Source organism: Calidris pugnax, unplaced genomic scaffold (assembly GCF_001431845.1).
Source record: "Calidris pugnax isolate Ruff unplaced genomic scaffold, ASM143184v1 scaffold196, whole genome shotgun sequence".
In the NCBI taxonomy this organism is placed as follows: Eukaryota; Metazoa; Chordata; class Aves; order Charadriiformes; family Scolopacidae; genus Calidris; species Calidris pugnax.
Genome location: NW_015091042.1, coordinates 3,154,869 through 3,175,064, shown reverse-complemented (window position 1 = coordinate 3,175,064; position 20,196 = coordinate 3,154,869). Strand labels below are relative to the sequence as shown.

The window sequence follows — 20,196 nt, the reverse complement described above, 5'->3', positions numbered from 1 at the left end:
TTAGAGAAGGTGCTGAGTTGTCTATCCTGAAGGCAGAAATCTGCCTTGTAGACAGCACTGGGAATGGCAAGGAATGTTTTCCCTTGTTGCTGTGCTGTTCTTGAGCAGCCAGCTCACATGGTGGGAAGTATTCATGCCTCTGCATTCCGGAGTTTGGTACTAGGAATGCAAACAACTGCCATCCCCGAGCTGGCTTTGTGCTGCGAATGTTTGTCCGCTGGGAACCGAGAGCCAGATGTGCTTCACATAGTTTCCAGGCAGCACTGATCCATCAGATGACAGTAGCTATTGAGTGCTCTTATGGTGGCCCAGAGACACAGAGATGAAAGCCTGATGCCTGTCAGCACCTCCCCTGCCATTCCTGTATCCCTTCAGTTTTCACTTGAGTCCCCTCACAAAAGCAAATGCCACAGAACATGATGTTGCAATGTTAATGACCTTTATTTTTGAGAAAGAAAATCCGAAGTTTTATAATGTTGAACTGACAGACAAACTTGGGATCCTTTGAACTTTGCTGTTGAATGCTTTCCTGCACCCGCTCCCACTGCCCACGCGGCTGTTTGGACCCTCAGCTGAGAACCCACCTTCCTCTTCAGAAGCATTTTCCACAGCATCTCCTGGATGGGTTTTACTAAGGTAGATGAAGAGTACTTGAATGCCCTCTCAAACAACGGTAGTTTCATGGACTAAAAAAAATTATACCTAATGAACAGTTAAAGGGAAACACTATAAATAGACCTGGATAATTGCTTAAAGAGTGGTTTGTGTTGTTTCCCAGCTGCTCTGCTTTTGAACAGCCTCTTACCCCCAACTCAGGGGCTCCACCAATTGTAAAAGCAAGAACTAACCAGTGCCAGATTCAGGTCTCAAAATACAAACCATTTTAGATGCGGGGAGCAAAAGGGTGGGGGGCTGATTCATAAGAAAACTTCTAAGCGTTATTGTAGCATAAATAATATGCCATCTTTCACCTCAAATAGTCTAACACTTCATAAAGTGATATGAGCTTCACTAGTTGCTGAAACACAGCTATTTCTGAAGTGGAACCTGATATCTTTTTTTTTTTTTTTTTTTTTTTTTGGTTGGATTTTCCTAAATGTTGTGGTATTTTTTTAAACCAGAGCTGCCTCAAAATGGAAGCTGTGGATTCCCAGTGGACGATGTCTTTGTGACAACAACTAAGCTTTATTTAACCCCCCCTGATATTTTTTTTTTTTTTTTTTTTTTTTTTTACCAGTAGAGAGCAATGTTTTAAGGTGGAGAATGAAGGTTACAACATACAACCAATCATAAGTATAATCGAGGAGGGCTTTGCAAAAAGGAAAGATCAGGTAAAATCTACTTTTAGTACTAACACGCGTTCTGGCATATCATAAACTTGTGTCCTTAGTTTACAAATACAATTCATTTTAAAGAGATACCAGAAACTCAAATAACATTTTGTGCTCTCTGTTTTCAGCGATACTCTTTAGCAGCGGGTTCTCTGGTTCCTTTCCTCTCTTCATTTAATTTAATGTCCAAGTCCCGCAGCTGGCTGAGGAACCCTGAATTTGGGCAGATGTCCCTGTGGGCGCTCACTGTTTTCAGAGCATCCACGAGCGTCATGTTTTCATGGATCATTAAAAAGGCCAGCACTAGAGAGGCGGAGCGGCTTATCCCCATGGCGCAGTGGACAAACACCTTACCTGCAAGAGAAGAGGCACAGGAAGGTGAGTGGGCTTTAGCATTTCTAAAGCGAGAGGGACACAGGGAGGAGAAAAACTGCTGGAAACAAGCTGGGAAAAACCACGGTGACGATTAGCAGATACTCATGTTTTCATGGTTGGTTTGCATGACATCCTGCCATACATCTCAGGCAAGGCGGTATTTCAGACTGACCTCACGCATCTTAGGCCTTGGATTAAAATAGTTGAAATTTTCTATGGAAGGAGAAGCTTTCTGTGACTAAACTTGTTAATATAATTTTCTGCGGGAAAAAAAAGGAGTAGTTTTGGCAGAAAATTTTGGCCCAGCCCTGCCTGTGATCACTGACAAGTCCCATAAACTCTGTAGGATAGTCTGCCTGTAAAAATGGACTCATAATTTACTGTATCTCAGCAGCCCAGTGTGAGCTATAACTGGGGATTTAATAAAGCACTCCAGTGAAAGCAGCCGATCTCGCAGCCAGTCAGAGTCGGAGCAAACTCTGGAACAAATGGAAATTATGATAACTAGGCCATAATCCAAACTCTGCTGACAAAAATTCAGCAGGCTGTGGGTCAGGCTCGTAGTTTTTGACTTAGTTCATTAACTTCTGCTGCTTCTCTAGCTTAATAGACAGCCTGAATAAAGCTCCCGTTCTGCGAAGCACTTAAGCCTGTGAAGCATTTAAGCCAGGGCTGCGGTGCCGCGGCTCCCAGCTGAGCCCATCAGGAGAGGGAACAAGGGTTTGGTACCCAGGGCAGGGTCTCTGGGCTGCAGACCTTGCCGGGGTGTGAGGTGAGTGTGGAAGCACACGGGTCCTGCCCATTCCTGCAGGATGGACCCATGGGGGAGCACCCGTAATGCCATAACCTCTGCTCATCCCTATTGTTCTACTCCTGGAGTTGGCCCTTCCTCCCACCATGCTGGGTTTGGGGTGGCCAGCCCTCCCTGGGACCTGGCTATGGCCACCTTCCCTGCAGCACATGGCATAGGCACCCTTCTCTGGTCCTCCTCACGGCAGTTCTATATGTGCCTTCTCGAGCCGTATGCTGAGTCTAAGCTTTGCTGGCTGCCTCCTACTGCAAGGAGAAAACCATTTGGCTCGCATTGAAGCTTCCTCCCAAAGCTTCTCTTCGCCTCCCTCTTACCTCCTGAAGTGTTTAAGGCTTTGCCTATGAAATTGGCAGCGTCGTAGAAGAAGATACTTAAATCAAAGGAAGGATCATCAAATGCTTCTACTCCGTAGTACTCTATTTGCAGATCTTTGTAATATTTGGCTCCGGTGTTGATGCTATATGGCCCATCTGCCGCATTAAGGATATGAGTAATGTTGAGGCTTTGAAGAGTAGTTTTGCTCCTAGCAGCCCACCTGTTGAAAGACACGAAGGGCTCATTGGCAACCCTCCTAACGTTCTGCTAAAATAGCATGGTTTAAAGTTAGTGCCTGCTCCCGCTAGGGAAGGATGCAGGAACTGCAGCTCGCTTGCAGAGTAGTGAATTTTGAGAAGCCCATAGTGCTTCGCACATGAAAAGTGTGATACGGTGGTGTGGAGAGCAGCAGGAACACAGACTCGCTGATGGGATGCTTGTTAGTTAACCAAGTGCCTCCCAGCAGTTAAGCCCAGGGAAGATGACTTACTGTGTAAAGCAGTCAAGATTTTCCTTTAAACAGTTGTTTAGCAAGTTCCAGAGCTAATCTCTCATTCGTAGTGTGTGAGGGTCGCAAGGGAGAGAACCCACCCAGGGTGTAGCAGCACCTCGTTCTTGGTTTGGACATGAAGCAGCTGCATCATACTCACCAGCCAGGTTCTATCCCCTTCCCACCATAAACTGGGACTGAAATTATTCCACAAAACTCTGATTCCTAACTGCTGCATTCATGAGGAGAAGGAGTTGGGAAAAATGATCTGATAATCTGTGGTATCTGCAGTAATCCAAATAGAAGGAAATGGCAATAAATAGAAATTGTCATAAGAATAAGGTATTTGTATGAAAATTCTGGTTTGATGTTTTCAGTTTTACCGTCTTTGAAAGAACTTTTGGATTCAAACTGGCAAAACCCCTATTGTATAATTCAGTTGTGTCCTCCCCCATCTGGGTCTTGATCCTGCTGCTCCTGTTTGAGTGTGAGGGCTACTGTGCTCTTGTCTGCTGCCATAGAGCAGAGTTTCCAGGGCAGATAACACATCTCAGAGTTTACACCAACTTGGGATGGGTTCTTTAAGGACTTCTGTCCAGAGTACAAATAATTCTTACCCTGCCAAATCCACTGTGGTTCACAGAATATAGAAAAGCCAACTCAGACGCACTACGAGTAAGTCACCATTTTGTATGTCATGTTTTTCATGACATCCAAACTACTTATGTTACCAGTTCTGGAAGCCTGTATGGCAGGCCCAAAACATTCCTGCAGACCCAAAAGCTGCTCCCCAGTGAACTACAACCCTTCCTCCTCTTCCTCAGCACCAATAACAGCTTAATGATAGGACCATGTGTTCTTACGCATCTCCCAGGTAAAGATTTGGCCAGACTTGGTCCACATGATTATCAGACCCTCCTCTGAACCAGAAGAGCCGCTGGAGGTCTGATAGTGCTGGTGTTTCATAGGAAGCTCCACTCCCTGCACTGCTGGTCGGAGATGAAGAGTCTCTGGTGTGAGGCATCTTGCTCCTCTCTTGCAGGCACTCGGGCTGTATCAGAGACAGCTATTCTGAAATGAATTAAGAGTAAATTTTCATACAGAAATAATATTCCCTAGGAAGCAGTCCTGTTCATTACCCTCCAAATAGCATTACATTATTATAACTGGTGTGTGCAGCAGGGCCTGCAGGTGCTGCTAAAAGCGTCCAGAGAGAGGGACTGACTCTGTGGTAGGACTCCACAGACGTGTAATTCATTCCCTCAGAAAGCAGCAGCAGAAGGCAATATGATTTAATTTCTTGTCAAGTAACACTGTTGGAAAAAAAAGAACATCCCGTGCCACCCGAATGCAGCACGGGCTGAACCTCCTGGGTGCAGGTATTATTTCTGTTACTGTGGTGCTGATGAGCGTACACAGGAAAGCTCCTGTACTTTGTGTTGGAGAGTTACCAAAGTGTTTGTGCATAGTTGATTCTGGCTAGTTAAAACTGGATGTTTTTGAAAGAATGAATCATTGTACTGACTTACTAAGCTTCTGGGGCCAAGGTGGAAATCCTAGGATGTGTATGTAAGACATGTATGTATACACATATGCTATATGAATATATAAAATGTGTACATAAAATTTTCTTTCATTTATAGGATGCATTTAAACACATGTATATACATACATGTATACATATAGAATAATTTTCACATGCATATATATATATGCACGTATATATATAAATAGAAATGGAGAGAATTTGAACCAGTTTTTTAGTTTCTCTCAGGTGGATACCCCTGAAGACTCAGCTATACTGGTGTACTTGCGTCTGTCTGTCTCAGTCCATCCTCGGGGAGCTGTTCCACTTTATATAAATAATGTGATAGCTGTTTGCCTCCAGAGAGAGGCTGTTTCTCTCATCTGAGGGGTCGGGTACTTACCTGGGGTGTGAGAAAAAAAGAGCATCTGAATTTTGAGAAATTACAGAGCTGGTTTTGTTGCCAGAATTGTTGTTGAGAATCTCATCTCAGACTGTTTTGCTCTCTCACAGGCTGTGCAGTGGAAGATGGGCACCTCTTCGCAATGTTGTTTGCTGGTTTAGACCCAGAAGCTCAGGGCAGCTGGTCCAGCCTGCAGCAGAGCTCAGCTGAGAGCGAGCAAGAGTTCAAAGATACCCAAGCAGTCCCTTCTCTGAGATTCCAGGAGCATTTCTCCTGCCAGGATCTCATTATCCCCAGTTGCTGTTCTCGCCCCCAGAGAACATTGATGAGCTTTGTTTGGTGGCTTGTTGGTATTAAAGCCATCATCAATGTGGGAGCCACACTAGAACTCTTCCCAAAGTGGGGTGGTCTGTGTTTATTCTGATGTAGCATCAGCTTTTGCTGTAATGCCTAAATCTAGAGTTTGGGTTAATTTTCTCAGCAATTCCAGAAAACAAGTGTAGATGGGACCTTTGGAAGTCATCTAGTTTGTCCCCTGTCCCACAGCTGCAGCAGCTGGATGGATATTGTTGCTCCTAAAGCAAGAACACCAGGTATATTTTTTTAAACAGCGTAGGCTGATTTGGGGCATAAGCAGACAGCAAGGGAGGGTATCTTGTTGCTAATGGAAAAAGAAGTAGAGATGCTGCAAGGCAAATTACTGAACACACCACATATATTTCTGTGACCTCAGCCTAAATTTGCTTCCCCTGCCCCCTTCTCCCTCCTCCTCCCCACAAATGTTAAGAGCAGTTACAGCTTTTTGTACATTCCAATAAAAAGGAAGTTTCCCTAGGGTAACCACTTAATAAGCAAAATATGAAAAGCACAATAAAAATAATGGGAGAGATGGAAAAAAAAAAGCTGACTGGTTTTACTTTTAACAATGAAGGAAAAGAACTGAAGGGAAGCAGAGGAATATAGGGATAAAAACCCTATGAATTTTTCAGGGTGTGTGACACCAAGAGCTTTGGAAAAGGAGTATGTTGTGCAATCCCAGCACAGATTAGCATGAAGAATAGCACAGAAAAGATATTGTGCCTTGCCTTACAAGTTTTACTGCCTTGCAAAAGTCATGCACTGTGCTCAAGAGCTACTGCCAGCATCGTCATGATGACCTGTTTGTACTTTCACTGATACAGAACATTAAGCTGAAGCAGTAAAAGGAAATCAAGAAGAAGATAATACAGGTTCTACATCAGGAGATTCATAAGACCACAGGCTCATTTTCAAGGAGCATGGATGACTCTCAGTCACTGCAGATGTTTAAAAGCTGAAGTTGTGGAGGTAAGCAGATGTATACTAAACTTTCAGTTGTCCTAGCCCCCACTGCTTTAAACTTCTGATGTAGTCTGTCAGAGGATAATTTGGGTTGGAAGGGACTGATAATGGTCATCTAGTCCAACCCCCTGCAATAAGCAGGGACGTCTTCCACTAGATGAGGTTGCTCAGAGTCCCATCCAACCTGACCTTGAAAGTTTCCAGGGATAGGGCATCTACCACTTCTCTGGGCAATGTGTTCCAGTGTCTCACCACCCTCAAATGTCTTCTCACCACCCTAAAAAATGTCTTCCTTCTATCTTCCCTCTTTTAGTTTAATGCCATTACCCCTTGTCCTATTCCAGGCCCTGCTAAAAAGTTTGTCCACATCTTTACTGCAGGCCTCCTTTAATTACAGAAGGCCACAATAAGGTCTCCCTGGAGCCTTCTCTTCTCCAGGCTGAACAATCCCAACTCTCTCAGCCTGTCCTCACAGCAGAGGTGCTCCAGCCCTCTGCTCATTTTTGTGGCCCTCCTCTGGACTCGCTCCAACAGGTCCATGTCTTTCCTGTGCTGGAGACTCCAGAGCTGGACGCAGTGCTCCAGGTGGGGTCTCACCAGAGCAGAGTAGGGGAGCAGAATCACCTCCCTCGACCTGCTGGCCACACTGCTTTTGATGCAGCCCAGAATATGGTTGACTTTCTGGGCTGCAAGCACACATTGGTGGCTCATGTCCAGCTCCCCATCCACCAGTACCCCCAACTGTCAGCTAGTTAGAGTAATAGAGTAACGATTAGCAGAGAAAATTACACTGCAAGGCCTCTTGTTCAAGACCTGACTTTGAGGAGGTTCTCTTGGCCTCCAAGAGTTGAGTCATTTTGGTGCCGGTGAAACTTAGCAGGCGACTTCAGCCTTTGCAGCCAGTGAGGAGCTTTGCAACAGAGCTCCCTTTCATACAGCAGTCCTCTTTCCAAAAAAGTGCGTCAGCATCGTTTGCTTCACATGGCTGATGCCAGACAAGTGAGCTCCTCGTGTCAACACGAAGCATCGCCCCTCCCAAGCACACCGCTCTGTGCTGGCCTGGAAATTGAATTGCTCTGTGGGGCCTTTGGGGTAAGGTTGGAAATAGCTATACCAGGTGATTGGGCTAATGAGGAAAGTAATATGAATTTTTTAATTGAAGGCCAGGGACTTTGCTGAGGGCTTCCCCGCCGCCCCTTCTACTTTAAGATGCTGCAAAGCCAGCAGAAGTGCTGCCACTGATTACATTTCTCTAAGCTTCTCCCTCTGGGTGGCTCCCAGAAGCCATTTCAGATGGAGACAGCCAGTGACAGCAGGAGGGCAGGAGCGCCTGTAATTGGGGGAAAAAATACCTGCCTTGCAAGGTCACTAACATTTTCTGCAGAGATCTAGACCACGCAAGTTGGATAGGATTACTTTGCTTTAGGTACTTCCAGACTACAGTTTAAAAGACCTTCACATTAGATTCTTTCACTGAATTTCTCTGAATTTCATCTCTCTTTTTCTTTTTTCTTTTTTTTTTTCTTTTTTTTTTTTAAAAAGCAAAACATCAGTAACGAAATACCCAAGCCTTTCTGCCTACAGGAGACATTTGAGATGAGATAGAGATTTTAAGGGCTGTCCAGATGTATTGACCTCTTGGCTTCCCTGGGAGAATACAAGGTAGCACAAGCTTTAAAAAAATTTTGTCATTACACATGGGTTTCCAAACACTCAGAGCACTGGGGTGCACCTGAAATGGCCGGGAGCTGCTTGGCTCCGTGTATGAGCTGTGAAGCCTGTGTCCCCTCTGTAGGTGGCTTGGATTTCCCTGGTGGCCATAGGCAACAAGTGGCCGTGGGGCTGGCATTGCACACAGGAGCAGCTCCTGGGGGACTTGGTGTTTCCAGGATCTCATCTGCAACAACCGAGTTGAGCTTTTTATCTCCCTGATGTTATCTGGCCACTTGAGTACTACAGTCTGCTCTTTTCTTTTTTTTTTTTCCCTTTTTTTTTTTTTTTTTTCCGTATCCTCCTTGATCACATGTGTTTTGTAGAGGAATTATATTGTGATCCTAAAAAAAGATGCAGCAGTGGGGACAGCTGTACTTTTTTTTTTTTTCCCTTTTTTTTTTTTTTTACTTTTTCTACACTGGAAACAATTACCATTTTCTACTGAAGATTTTTCTGGCAAAGAACAGAAAAAAAACACACAACCCCCACTGACTTGAATTGGCTAAAGCATTTAACAGATTTGTGTTGCAGTTGCAGATTCCAGTGAAAGAAAACTCAGCAAAGTTCTAGAAAAAAAAAAGCAAACACTTCAATATTTTAAGTTTGAAATAGTTAATTTTGTTATTTAAACAAATTTATGATTTCCATTTTTCTATTCAAAGTTACTTTTGTTTTGGAATTTTACTTTAGTGTTGCATAAAATCTTTTAAAATATTAAAACAGTATGAAGTGGCTTGTTCCTGGTTGAGAAAAACATGTTTTGTTTAACTAAAAATGAGCACTAACTGAGCAGACACGATTTGCCCAGCCCTAATTTTCACTTCTGTAACAGGGGAGAGCGTCTTGCCATTTTCTATGGCTGTTTCCTTGTCTACTAAAGACTGAACTGAGCTGTAGAGAGGTTAAAAGACTGTCTGAAGCCCCAGGGGGAGTCTGTGGCAGGGAATTAGTTGGGCCCCGAGTCACCTTTCCTCTGTCCCTTTTGCTCTCGCCTTCCTAGCTGCCACAGCTCTGCTTGTGGTTATGGTGGTAGCCCAGATGGGGACAGGTGTCCTTCAATTACAAGGTCTTACATGAGGTTATTGATAGCCTTGGGCACAGCAGGGCACTGATTTTGGCTGGGCCTGTGGTTACTACAATAACACAAACACTGGATAACATGATACAGAAAGCTCCTGCAGCCAAATATCCTAAATGACTTGAATCAAACCCCAGCAAACTAAATGGTCCAAAATACCAAAGCATGAGATCAGAACGTAATTCACGTGAAAAATAATAATAAAAAAACCTCTCTCAATGCGTTTGAAATTGCTGCCTACTCTGTTTTTTTCTTCTCTTTTCTCTCAGCAAGCATCTCTGCGCTCATCTTTTACCCTCCTCTCTCTTTTTTCTCAGGTAGTGCTTAACACTATGGCTCTTTGTCCTCCTCATGGAAAAATCCAGATGGAAAGAAGTGTGGTTCACAGGGAAATGATCATGTAAGTGGAATTAATCTTTCAGATACTGTAATGTGAAATCTGATCTTCCTTTTTGTTAAGAAGACCCAATCTGTGTCTCTACGTTTTGGCCAGAATCCGATGCTAAGAGAACCCAGGAGTCTCTTGAGGTGGAGCTAAAAGCCTCGTGTGCAGAAACAGGCACATTTAAAAGCAATAGCAAAGTTAAAACAGCCAGATGGGAACCTAGCAGGCAACTGAGAGGGGAACTCTCTGTTTTCCTTGCAAGCCTACAGGGGCTTGTTTGCAGGAATTAGAATCTCTCACCAGCAGTTCAGTGCAGCTCTAATACCAAGTGGTATTGAAAATGAGAAGCAGGTTATGGCTGATGGTTTAAATGAGGCACCTATGGGAATTTAGAAATGAGATCCTGGACTCGTCTCGGTGTAGGCCGTGCACATGGCAGAGCAATATTGCTTTCTTGGCTGACTGCATCATATATTACAGCCTTTTATTTTGCCCACACTTAAACAGCGGGGAACAGTAGAAGTTCATTGCTCCTGCTCGCTGTTTAAACCCTGATCTGCCTCACCAGAGGCAGTGCCCCTGAATAATGGGAAGCAGAATCGGTCCCTCGGCCTCGGTGCGGGTACGTGTTCAATGCAGCACTGTATTAATGCCATTGCCATTATTCCGGAGTGAGGAGAAAAGCAGAAATGTACAATTAAAGCTCTGTTTGGTTCGGTTTTTAAGAGAATTTACTACCCGGGAAGGATGCCAGATGGAGGGCTCTGGAAAACACAGCCCTCTCTTTAACCGCAGCGTCGGGAAGGAGCGGGAGCAGCCCTGCAAGCCCGCTCCAGGGCTGCCCCCTCGGCCCTGCTCCACTCCCAGATGCCCCTCACCCGTGGCTGTGTTTTACTGGGTGGGAGAAAATCTCAAGTCTTCACACCTCTTCACTGCTTGGTCTCCCTCCTGACACTTCTGTTCACGTCCAGCCTTTTTACATTGGTGACAGGGCCCTCTGGCTCCTCCAAACTGAGCTGGAAGGTGCCAACTTCTGCTTGCGAGGAGCCTGAGCTGGGCTGGAGAGCAAAAGGCTCCTTCCTCCTCCTTCCATCCCGTTGCACAGCTACCCGTGGGGCTGGAGGGGCTGCTGCAGGGCAGAGACAACCTGCCACTGTCCCACAGGATGTGGGGACAGCAGGGACGTGCTGTTTCAGGAGTGGGAGCAGTGAGAAGACAGGGCAGGTGAGGGTAACCAGCCCCGGCCAGAGGTTGAGGTGACCAGGAGAGCCTGTGAAGTGGGAAGTCAAGGGGGTGCATGGCCAGGCATGGGAAGAGGTGGCACAGGTTGAGATGAAGCCTGAGTGTCTCAGCTCAGGTGGGCTCCTGAGTGAGGTGGGGAGCCCCAGCGAAGCCTCCCACCCCTGGCTCTCACACAGCTCCTTCCAGCAGCCCCATCCCAGGTCACACAGCCACTGTTGTCCTTGGACAAGGTAAGCCCCCAGGAGGGCCAGAGCTTGCTGAGCCAGGCTTATGGTCCTGCCAGCACAATTCAGGCTGGTGGGTGGAGCCTCACCTGATTTTTGAGGAGAGGATGTTATCACTATCTCATGGAAGTGCTCCCAGAGAGCAGTTCCTTTCCTTAGGGATCTGCAGATATTTTCCCCAAACCATATCTTTCCAAGGGGAGAGAATCTCCGTGCTGCCTCTGGCCCCCCAGCCCCAGCTTGCCTCCCCCACGTCTCCCGTTTAAGAGCCACGCAGCAGAGGAAGAGGCACCTGCCCACGCGTGGGACTAACGCTGCAGGAAAGGATGTTTGGAGAGTGGGGGTGGCGGGTGGAAAAACGGGGAGTCCTGCTTGCAGTGACACGCCGCGGCTGTGGCAGGACGACAGCTTTTGCAACTGCAGCTCTCAGATTCAAAGGAGAATAAAAAAAAAGAAAAAAAAAAAAAAAAAAAAAAAAAAAAAAAACCCAAAAAATAGGGTTTAATATTTTTCCTAGAACTTTTTTTTTTTTTTTTTTTTTTTTTTTTTTTTTTTTTTTTTTAAAAAAAAAAAAAAAAAAAAAAAAAAAAAAAAAAAAAAAGAAAAGTATTACCTTAGCAGCTGGCATCTCTGAGCAATTCAGTGCACCATCCCCAGCAAGACAGCGCTGCCCTCCACAGGATCCTGCCATAATTCCCGACTCGGCTGTGGATATCTGACAAGCCTGGGGTGATGCTTTCCCTTTTTATTCTCTTCTGGGGCCACTCCTGTCCAGGGTACCACAGCTAGGAATTAAAAAAAAAAAAAACCCACCCAAAACTACTGTTTTTCTTGACACGTCTCGACTCCGCACGTGCTTCTCCCTGAATTAAAATAGCTGTAGTTTTAAGTCCTGCTGCCAGCAGCCATGGCTGTGCTGTAGCGAGGAGAGCACACTGTCACCATGCAGATAACTGCTTCTAATAGTAGAAACTTGGCTCTAGCCTTACATAACGCCGGGGATGGAGCAGAGAAGCTGCTGCTGGCGAGGAGCTCAGATGGAGGGGAGACCTGCCTCGGGCAGCCCGTGCCCCCAGGGCCCAGGAGCTCCAGCTCCAGCGAGGAAAACAAAGTGACCTTGATCTTGATAACAGTTCAGTGAGCGCTGTCACCGCCGAGGTCTCCTCCGTGTCACGGGCTGGCGAGAGAGGTGTAAGTTATGGGCAGTTCTGACACAAACGATGTCGAAGAGGCCAGAGCCTGAAAGAGGCGGGGGGGGGGAAGAATGCCTCACATGCTTCAGGAAAGACAAACAAGGATGTTAATATATTGCTATTAAAAGGGACTGCAAAGCTCTTGCCCTTCTGCAGGCAGTATGGATTTGTATGACTGTGGATTAAAGGGTTGATTTTTTTTTTCTTCTCCTTGATTTACTCCTCAAATGATTTTTCTCTGACTGCTGCTGTCAATACAAAATTGACAATGCTGTCAAGCTTGCAAGATTTCAGAATATTTGAAGGCACGAGTAAAGGGGTTTTGATATTCCTCAGTCGTTTGGCAGTGGAATCTTTGAGCTGTCTGCCTCTCCCTGCGCTTTTAACATAAGCAGTGAAGTGCTCTCCTTGCCTTGCCTTGCTTGAAAGGGAACATATGAGAAAGGTACCTTTTTCTAAGGTTGACAAAGCTGTACAAACTCTTTGCAGAGGAATCAAGAGCAAAAGACTTCAAAATTCTACAGTGGAAGATCTATTTTGGCACTTAAGCTTTTTCAGGCAAATCACAGAGCTTTCAAGGGACACTCTCAGCTTTGTTGGTGCAGAGCAGGATGATTATTTTAAGATTTTTTAATTGCTGACTTTAAAATAATATTTTTTTATTAAGTTCTTTTTTAGGTAGGGCTATAGCTTGTGTCAAGGAATTGACCACTGATGTGGTGCACGAAAGCAGCTGAGAGGAGGTACCAAGACCTAGAACTGGGTATTAGTTTCTCTTGCAAACTTTTGATTATGTGTCTGATGAATATTTTCCCCTAATTTCTTATCTTAAACTTGAAATAAAACTGGAGATGGTTTTCCTGTTGCTCCTCCCTGGTGTTGGGGAACCAGGTAAAGCAGAGTGCAAGCAACCAGGGAGCTGCCTAGTCAGGGGCTGTGGTTGGTGCAGCCACCTCTCTGGGCTGTGATGGATGAGGGACAAGGGCTGGGGACACACACTTGCTGCTCTGTGAGATAACCAGTGCCAGGGTCACTGGGAGAGCTTGTCCTGCCCCGTTTGCTGGCTTGTGAGAAGGAGTTACCCCCGCCAGACCCTGCTGCTGTGCTGTCTCTGTGAGGAGCCAGCAGTGCTGCCCCACTCCCAGAAACCTTGTTGATGCCATCTGAGTCTTGCAGTTGGGCAGGAGGGACAGGAGCAAGGGTTGTCATGTGCCAGCAAGTTTGTGGAGGTTTTCTTTTGGCTATTTTTTTTCCCCACCTGTATCTTGTCAGGTTTTATGCTGCTGTTTTTCTGATGCTTTGTCTTGCTGAGGCTTGGCGTGGACTGTAGATAGATGCCAAAGCCGGTAGGGTGATGGAGGGTGGAAGAGCCTCCAGTGAAGCAGCATCCTCATGGCTCCCAGGAGAGGTGAGTCAAGCACAGGTAGCAGGGAGGGGTGCAGCCTTGCTGGAGGTTGTGCCTGCTGCAGGCAGTTCATAATAGATGGTCTGGGAACAGGCTGCAAACATTAACAGTCCATTTTCCCAAAGCAAACCCCCATGCCTCCAGCACAGCCCTGGGAAGGCTGTCCTCTGCTTGAGAAAGTTGCTGTGAGCAGGAACGCGTTAAGGATTGCGAGCTTCTCAGGTACAATGGTAATGGGAGCCATCCATGAGCTATAAATAGCATTAACATCCTCTCTCTCCAATGCCTGGCATCCCAAGCAGTCGTTTTTGCTGGTGCTAGTGAAAATGAACAAAGCTTTGAACAGCTTTTATTTATGTTCTCTTTGGAGACTGGAATTTTGTGACTAGTTTTTCTCACTGGCTCTGAATTTTGAGTTTATTTTAAGGAAAAATATTGGCATTTTTTCCTTTTGGATTTTTTCCTTTTTTAAATTATCATGTATTACTTTCATAGTTTTAGAAAACTATGCAGGAAAAGCTATTGTGACAGGAGAGTGGGGATCACGAGTAGTCATTTACAAAGAGCCTCTGTATGACTGCAAGAAAAGGGGGAAAAAAAAGCCAGAATCTGTAATCCTATCTCAATCTTTTATAAATTTTTAACTAAATGCTGAAAATATTTTGCTTTAGAACTAAGCAGACAATGCAAGGTGCTTTGGCATGATTTGTGGTGTTTACGCTGAGAGATCAGAAAGAAATGGTTGTTGCAGTAGAAGGAAAAGCTTTACATGCCTATAGGCCAAGACCTTCCTGTGGTTACATAGGAAACAAAGATGCCTTTTGTCAAGGAGCTATGAAGAGCTTCGAGCAAAACTGGCAAAAAGGACTCTCCTCTAAATATTTATGGTACACTCAATGAAATCCTGTTATAAAATGATAAAGCCTCATATGTTACACAACTCTTCTTTGCTGTGACAGACATTCAAGAAACACAAGGTCTACTAAACAGACATTTTGTCCTGGAATAACCACCCAGCCACTACTATTAGATCAACTGGTAGAGCTGGAAGAATTAGGCAAGCTGTCAAGTAAGCAAGAAGGGCTATATTTTTTTTCCAATTATGTCAGGTAATCTAATTACACACTGCATTTACTGACAACCCTTGCCTCAGACCAGCACAGCAACACTGCTGTTACTGAAAGGCTGTGGTCTTTCATATTGCCAGAAGATGGCACAAGAAAGCAATGTTGAATGATTTTAAAATGCACAGTGTACTCATGACTGGCTTTTAAAGGGAGCTGTTACTGATATACAAGAAACTGCACTGGTTGGATAGAAGAAAAATGTGAAATGTACTGGATGAATTAAATTGATATTGACCCGGGTGTATACATCAAATGATCTATGCTGTATCCTTTCCTCTGCGGGTTTTCTGAATAAGAAAAGCCTGTAACAGTGCTCATTTTTCATACACACCTTGCAGTTTGGTCTGGTTTTGCTCCACTGGCAAAATCTGTTGAAGAAACCAGTCCCAGCCATAACTCAATCACCCAGAGTGAAAAGCAGGGTGATTCTTTTAGCCTTTTACTCTCTCTCTTACCAAGTATGCTTCTCTTCCCTTTCCCACTTCCTCCGGTCATAGTAGGAAAAGAGCCAAGACAGTGTGAACGTCCTCCTGCTCCAGCTTTTGGGAAGAGAGGGGGGCACAAGGGGCCAATGCTGGGTAGAAGAATACACCTAAGCACTGACAACCTCTGTTGCATTGAGTTGCTGGGCTAGCGGTGGTGGTGGCCTCAAACAGCATCTTTCTTGCCTGTTTTCTAAGGAAAAAATGACGCTCCAGTTACATGGGTCTCACAGAGGGGACCTCTCCATGGCCAGGACTGAGCCTCTCTCAGGAGCTGGGGGAGCTCCAAAAGAGGGCTTGTGTGCAGGAGTCCATGCTATTCATGCTCTCTCCTCAGCTGCTTTCACTTCAAATACTTTTCTTAAAGGAAATAAACCCTCTACATGGATGGAAATTGGTTTGGAAGGTGCAATCAGCTGTCTGGGAGCTTTGAGTTAACCAAAGGTGTTCCTTCTCCTCCTCCCCACCCCAGAGTGATGCTTCCCCTGCAAACTTCTGAAAAATAAAACTGAAGAAAACTTGCAAAGGTTATTGGGCACCGGTGAAAATTACCGGGCGCTCGTTAGCCGGTAGGAGTTATTTCCTGAAGGACCCGGTCCCACCGCCGCTCCCCACCAGGTGTCTCCGCGGCACCGCGCCGGCTCCACCGCCGGGAAAGCCCAGAACGGGGCAGGGAGGAAATTCATCATTCACCCCAGAATGGGGCATGGAGGAAATTAATCATTCACCCCAGAATGGGGCATGGTGGAAATTTATTGTTAACCTTTGTGGTGCCCAGCCCCGAGCCCCCTCCAGCACCAGCTGGCTCAGCTCTCCTTTGCCTTTCCTTTTCTTCCCCCCACAGCTGGAGCTGATCTGCTGGAGTTGATGGAGGCAGGGGGCTTTTTGGGGGCAGCGTGGTGGGAGGAAACTAGTGAGCTTTTTACTAGGACCAGACATTCTGATCCATCTGCAGTAATTAAAAGCTTCATGAGGTATAGGAAGTAGCCAACGTATTGAGGGCTTAAAGCTGGAAGGTGCGTGGGGAAGAATCACTCTGAAGTTGTCCTGTTTCTTACACTGTCTTCCCCTAAACGCTGCTCTGCGCTGATGGAGAGCAATAGAGTAGCCAGACCTTCAGGTCTAACCTGCCTTGGCATCTTTTCCGCATCGCCTGTGACTGAGATGTCGACAATATCCATTACTAAATATCGAATTATGTAACATGGACACCAAACATCCAGCATCTGCTTCCCAGGCAGGGAATATATTTTTCATTGTGAACCAAGATCCATTTCACAGTGGCAGCAAGGAGGATGACAAGGGATCAAGAGTGAAGCAGCAAAAGAAAGATGTTTAAAGCAACTTTCAACTGTTGTGACAATGAGGAAAAACAACTGATGATACGGGACAACCACCACCTGGGCAGGACCACCCTTCCACCATGAAACGATGCTCACACAGACCCCAGTGCTCTCACACCTTCCATCTCAGGATTCTGATCCTACTTGGCTTTTTAAGGTATTGTTCCTTATTGGTAAAATGACTTGGTTCCCAGCTTGGTTCTGTGGTTAACAGCAGAACCAGCTTCATCAAGTGAGTGATGGAAGCTCTGCAGCTGCTGGCAACACCTCAAGAGCACATTGGAGTTTTCTTTCGCCCTTTGGCTGCCCACCTCTGAGTTACAGGGTCCCACCTGCTATTCAGAAGTAGATTAAGTCTTCCTGAAAATGAATAGGTTTAACAGAGCACAAAATGACTTTGAATCTGCCTCCTCCAGGACATGCTACAGCCCGGGTCCTTTTGCCAGGCTTCTGACAACCGATCATCTAGGTCAAAGCATCTCCAGGGTATGCTTAATCTTTCTCTGGTCACGAGGTGAGCAAGCACATACCCTTGACACGTGTAGCTTTTAGTAGGTATGTGTGTATGGGGGAAACAACACTCCATAGACATCTGTTCCCCTTCCATGCTTGAAAGGAAAATCCTCCCCTTTCAGCACCGAAGCATCAGCTTCAAATGTTAATTTGCAATCTTTTTTAGTGAAGACAATGGTGAAAAACCTCTCAGCACATGTAGTTTATCCCCAAACAAAGGCAAATTCAGGGCTCTGTAGGAATATGAAAGCTCTGGGGAGAAGAGATTATCTATTTATGTTCTATCGGGTGAGGTGTATATATCTGAGAAGGAAAAAGCATATGCGCAGGTGAGCTCAGAAGGGAGGAAGCTCCTGGAGGTGACAGCATTGTGGTTGTGGTACCGGATCACATCTTGAGAGGGCTATCCTGAACTCTGCTCTTACTTACTCTTGACCATTGCCACAAGTAAGGGCTGAGTCTGGGTGCATCAGTCCGAGCCCAAAAGGTCAACTCCGGTCTGAAATGCAGGAGCCCAGACCTAGGTCAGCTCAGTTGGGCCCTTCTCCCTGTTTCTGGCACTATCAGACAGAGGAAGGTGGTTACGGGTTTGCTGACTATTGGAACAGATAAATGTGCCACAGATTAGAAGTGCTTTCTTATCCTCACTTACTAAATGCCTGTCCCACTTTCTTCATCCTTTGTGACAGCAGACCGTACTAGGTTCTGCAGATCATGCCTGTCCCATTTTCTGCCTTCCTAGGGTTATAAACAATTGTGATTATCAAATAACTCCATCTTCTCCCCCTGAATCACAAACTGGGTGACCACAGGCAAGACCTCTATGGTTAAAGCTAGTGGAGGTGCTGGTGTGGTGGTGAGGCTCTCTGTGCACAACACACAGCCTACCTTCTGGCTGGTTGCATCTCCTCCATGCAGGATGCTGCATCTTGAATTTACAGCTCCTCTACATGGCTACACGTGCCTTCACAGAGGGATCTATTAGCACCAACCAGCTCCCCCCTCACAGAGATCTGAAAACGTGCCACCTCTTGGCACAGGAGTGCAGCCTGCTACCCCCAGAGGGAATAAAGACAAGATCCTGGCCAAAGAGGGAATCATGAGAACAGAGCTAAGGTTATGACTTTCTAAATGTTTATCTCCAGCCTGTATTTGATCTCTAGATAATACAGTGACCAGTCCTTACAGAAAGCTAAACCAGGTTAAACAACACAGAGGAGAAGGGTGATTTTCCTGAGCTGCAGGACAGAGGATGCACAGGACCTCACCATTCCTCATCCACAGCCTCTGTGGCCAAGAATTCCATGCAGTGTCTCTTCCTAAGCCCTTCAGATCTGAGCTTTAGGTCTGGTCAATACAGCTGCACTTTTTTCTTTCTAAAAGAAATGGCTTTATACTATTTGCTTTTTTTTTTTTCATGCTGCTTTGGCTCACTCACTGTTTTCCTGAGTTTGGTAAAGAAGCTGTCCATGAAAATAAGAATGGGGAAAAAAAATATTATCAAAGACTTTTTTTATATATATACGGGGGAGAGATTTTTCAAAGGCAGAAAGGGGAGTCTATCAGGTTATGCACATAAGTACTATTTATGTCCTTGAAAATCTTTCGCTTACAGTGCTTAATTGGTCTGTGCAAATCCATTGGCAGAAGAGGTAATTGACCATTTTTATAGAAGGATCTGTAACAAAAACACTCCAGGCTATTGTTCTAGAAATTAAAAAAAAATTAGGAATTATGGAAAGAATATGTTTCAGGGCATCAGCCAGCCTCTCCTGAAACTATGCAAATTCACTTGGTGAAAACAACAGCAGACACAATGAAATGAGTTGTATATGAAGAACTGAGATCTCAAATGTGATATTATGCAGAAGGTAAAGAGTCTGTACTAGATAAGTAACAGCTCAATGTGTTATCAAGGGTGCACTTTGATTTTGATGAATGTTAAAAGAACCTTTAGCCTTGAAAATAAAGAGGATAATTTCTCTCTAGGCAATGGCTGCTCATGAAAGTCATAAAATAAGAGCGCTGGAGCCCTAATTTTATAGTGCTTTTTAAATGATTTTCAAATGGTCCAGCTGCTTTGTGCCACAATAACACAAGGCAGAGATATTTACACCGGCGATAACAAGCATGCAGCAGCCTGCCCGAGCTGCTCTCCGCAGGCAGCCCGCGGCGGGCGAGACACACACGGAAAGCTGGTACTTGCCAGTGTGGATTGATCACAATTACACCGTGGCTACAGCGATCCTGGGAAGCTGCTTGCTTTTTTTTTTTCCACCAGACAACTCGATTGTTTTCCTTGCCTGCGAAGCACGGGATGCGGACGGACGGACGGCTGTGCTGGTTGTATTTTGACACCGGAGAGCCTGCCAGCTCTGTGCGCCTCCCGGGGCCATACCGTCCTTGGCAGGCTTCTCTTTTGGGAAATAGGAGGGCGAATTCAGCCCCGTGTTGCACCACTGGTTTTTGCTGGGAGTTTCCCCAAGGATGAAGCTGGCCCCAGTGTTGGTGTTCCGATGTCGTGCTGTGTTCTCTGGTACAGAAATGCCTGCATGTGGCGAAGGAGCTTTGGGAGACACTATGGAGTTGTGCCAAGGTGCCACTTTCCCAGCTTTCTTGCCTCCGCGTGTCTAGGACCTCAGTCTAAAACCACAATTTGTTTGCTCCAAAATGAGAACTACCCCAGGGTGGCCTAGCTCAGCTTGCCAATTTGGGCAGTCATTTCAAAAGTCTGACTAGTCTTTTATCTTTGCAGCCCCCTCTCCTTTGTGAGACACAGGCAGAAGGCAGGGTACTGGGAGAAGCTTGTCTTCGGAGCAAGCAGAGTAGGCTTGAAAGACCAGTTCCTTTATGAAACGTTCCTGTAAAACAAAAGAACTTGGCTCTTTCTGTGTTCATTGGTGCTACAGACACAGCAATGT

General features: G+C 45.6%; 1 protein-coding gene and 1 long non-coding RNA gene across 2 annotated transcripts in view; one reads left to right on the top strand and one right to left on the bottom strand.

Annotated features, from left to right (window-relative positions):
* Positions 1-1,205: 1,205 nt before the first annotated feature.
* LOC106896381 lies at positions 1,206-12,422 on the bottom strand. The gene is made up of 4 exons (XM_014956352.1): positions 11,826-12,422; positions 4,186-4,393; positions 2,832-3,052; positions 1,206-1,685 (listed from the first exon to the last, which is right to left on the bottom strand). Exons 2-4 carry the CDS (start codon positions 4,344-4,346, stop codon positions 1,456-1,458), a joined length of 612 nt encoding a protein of 203 aa, XP_014811838.1. The 5' UTR covers positions 4,347-4,393; positions 11,826-12,422; the 3' UTR covers positions 1,206-1,455.
* LOC106896384 overlaps positions 6,150-20,196 on the top strand; it is a 29,285-nt gene continuing 15,238 nt past the window's right edge. Inside the window, exons 1-3 of the long non-coding RNA XR_001413622.1 lie at positions 6,150-6,576; positions 8,113-8,232; positions 9,679-9,761. This is a non-coding gene — a long non-coding RNA (uncharacterized LOC106896384). The remainder of the gene's footprint in view (positions 6,577-8,112; positions 8,233-9,678; positions 9,762-20,196) is intronic.

Excerpts from the sequence above, each read along its gene's own strand:
- LOC106896381 (XM_014956352.1), bottom strand. The coding sequence starts at position 4,346 with ATGCCTCACACCAGAGACTCTTCATCTCCGACCAGCAGTGCAGGGAGT. Across the intron at positions 3,053-4,185 it reads AATCTTTACCTGGGAGATGC|GTGGGCTGCTAGGAGCAAAA; the intron begins GTAAGAACACAT and ends GTCTTTCAACAG. Across the intron at positions 1,686-2,831 it reads AGCCTTAAACACTTCAGGAG|GTAAGGTGTTTGTCCACTGC; the intron begins GTAAGAGGGAGG and ends CTTCTCTTGCAG.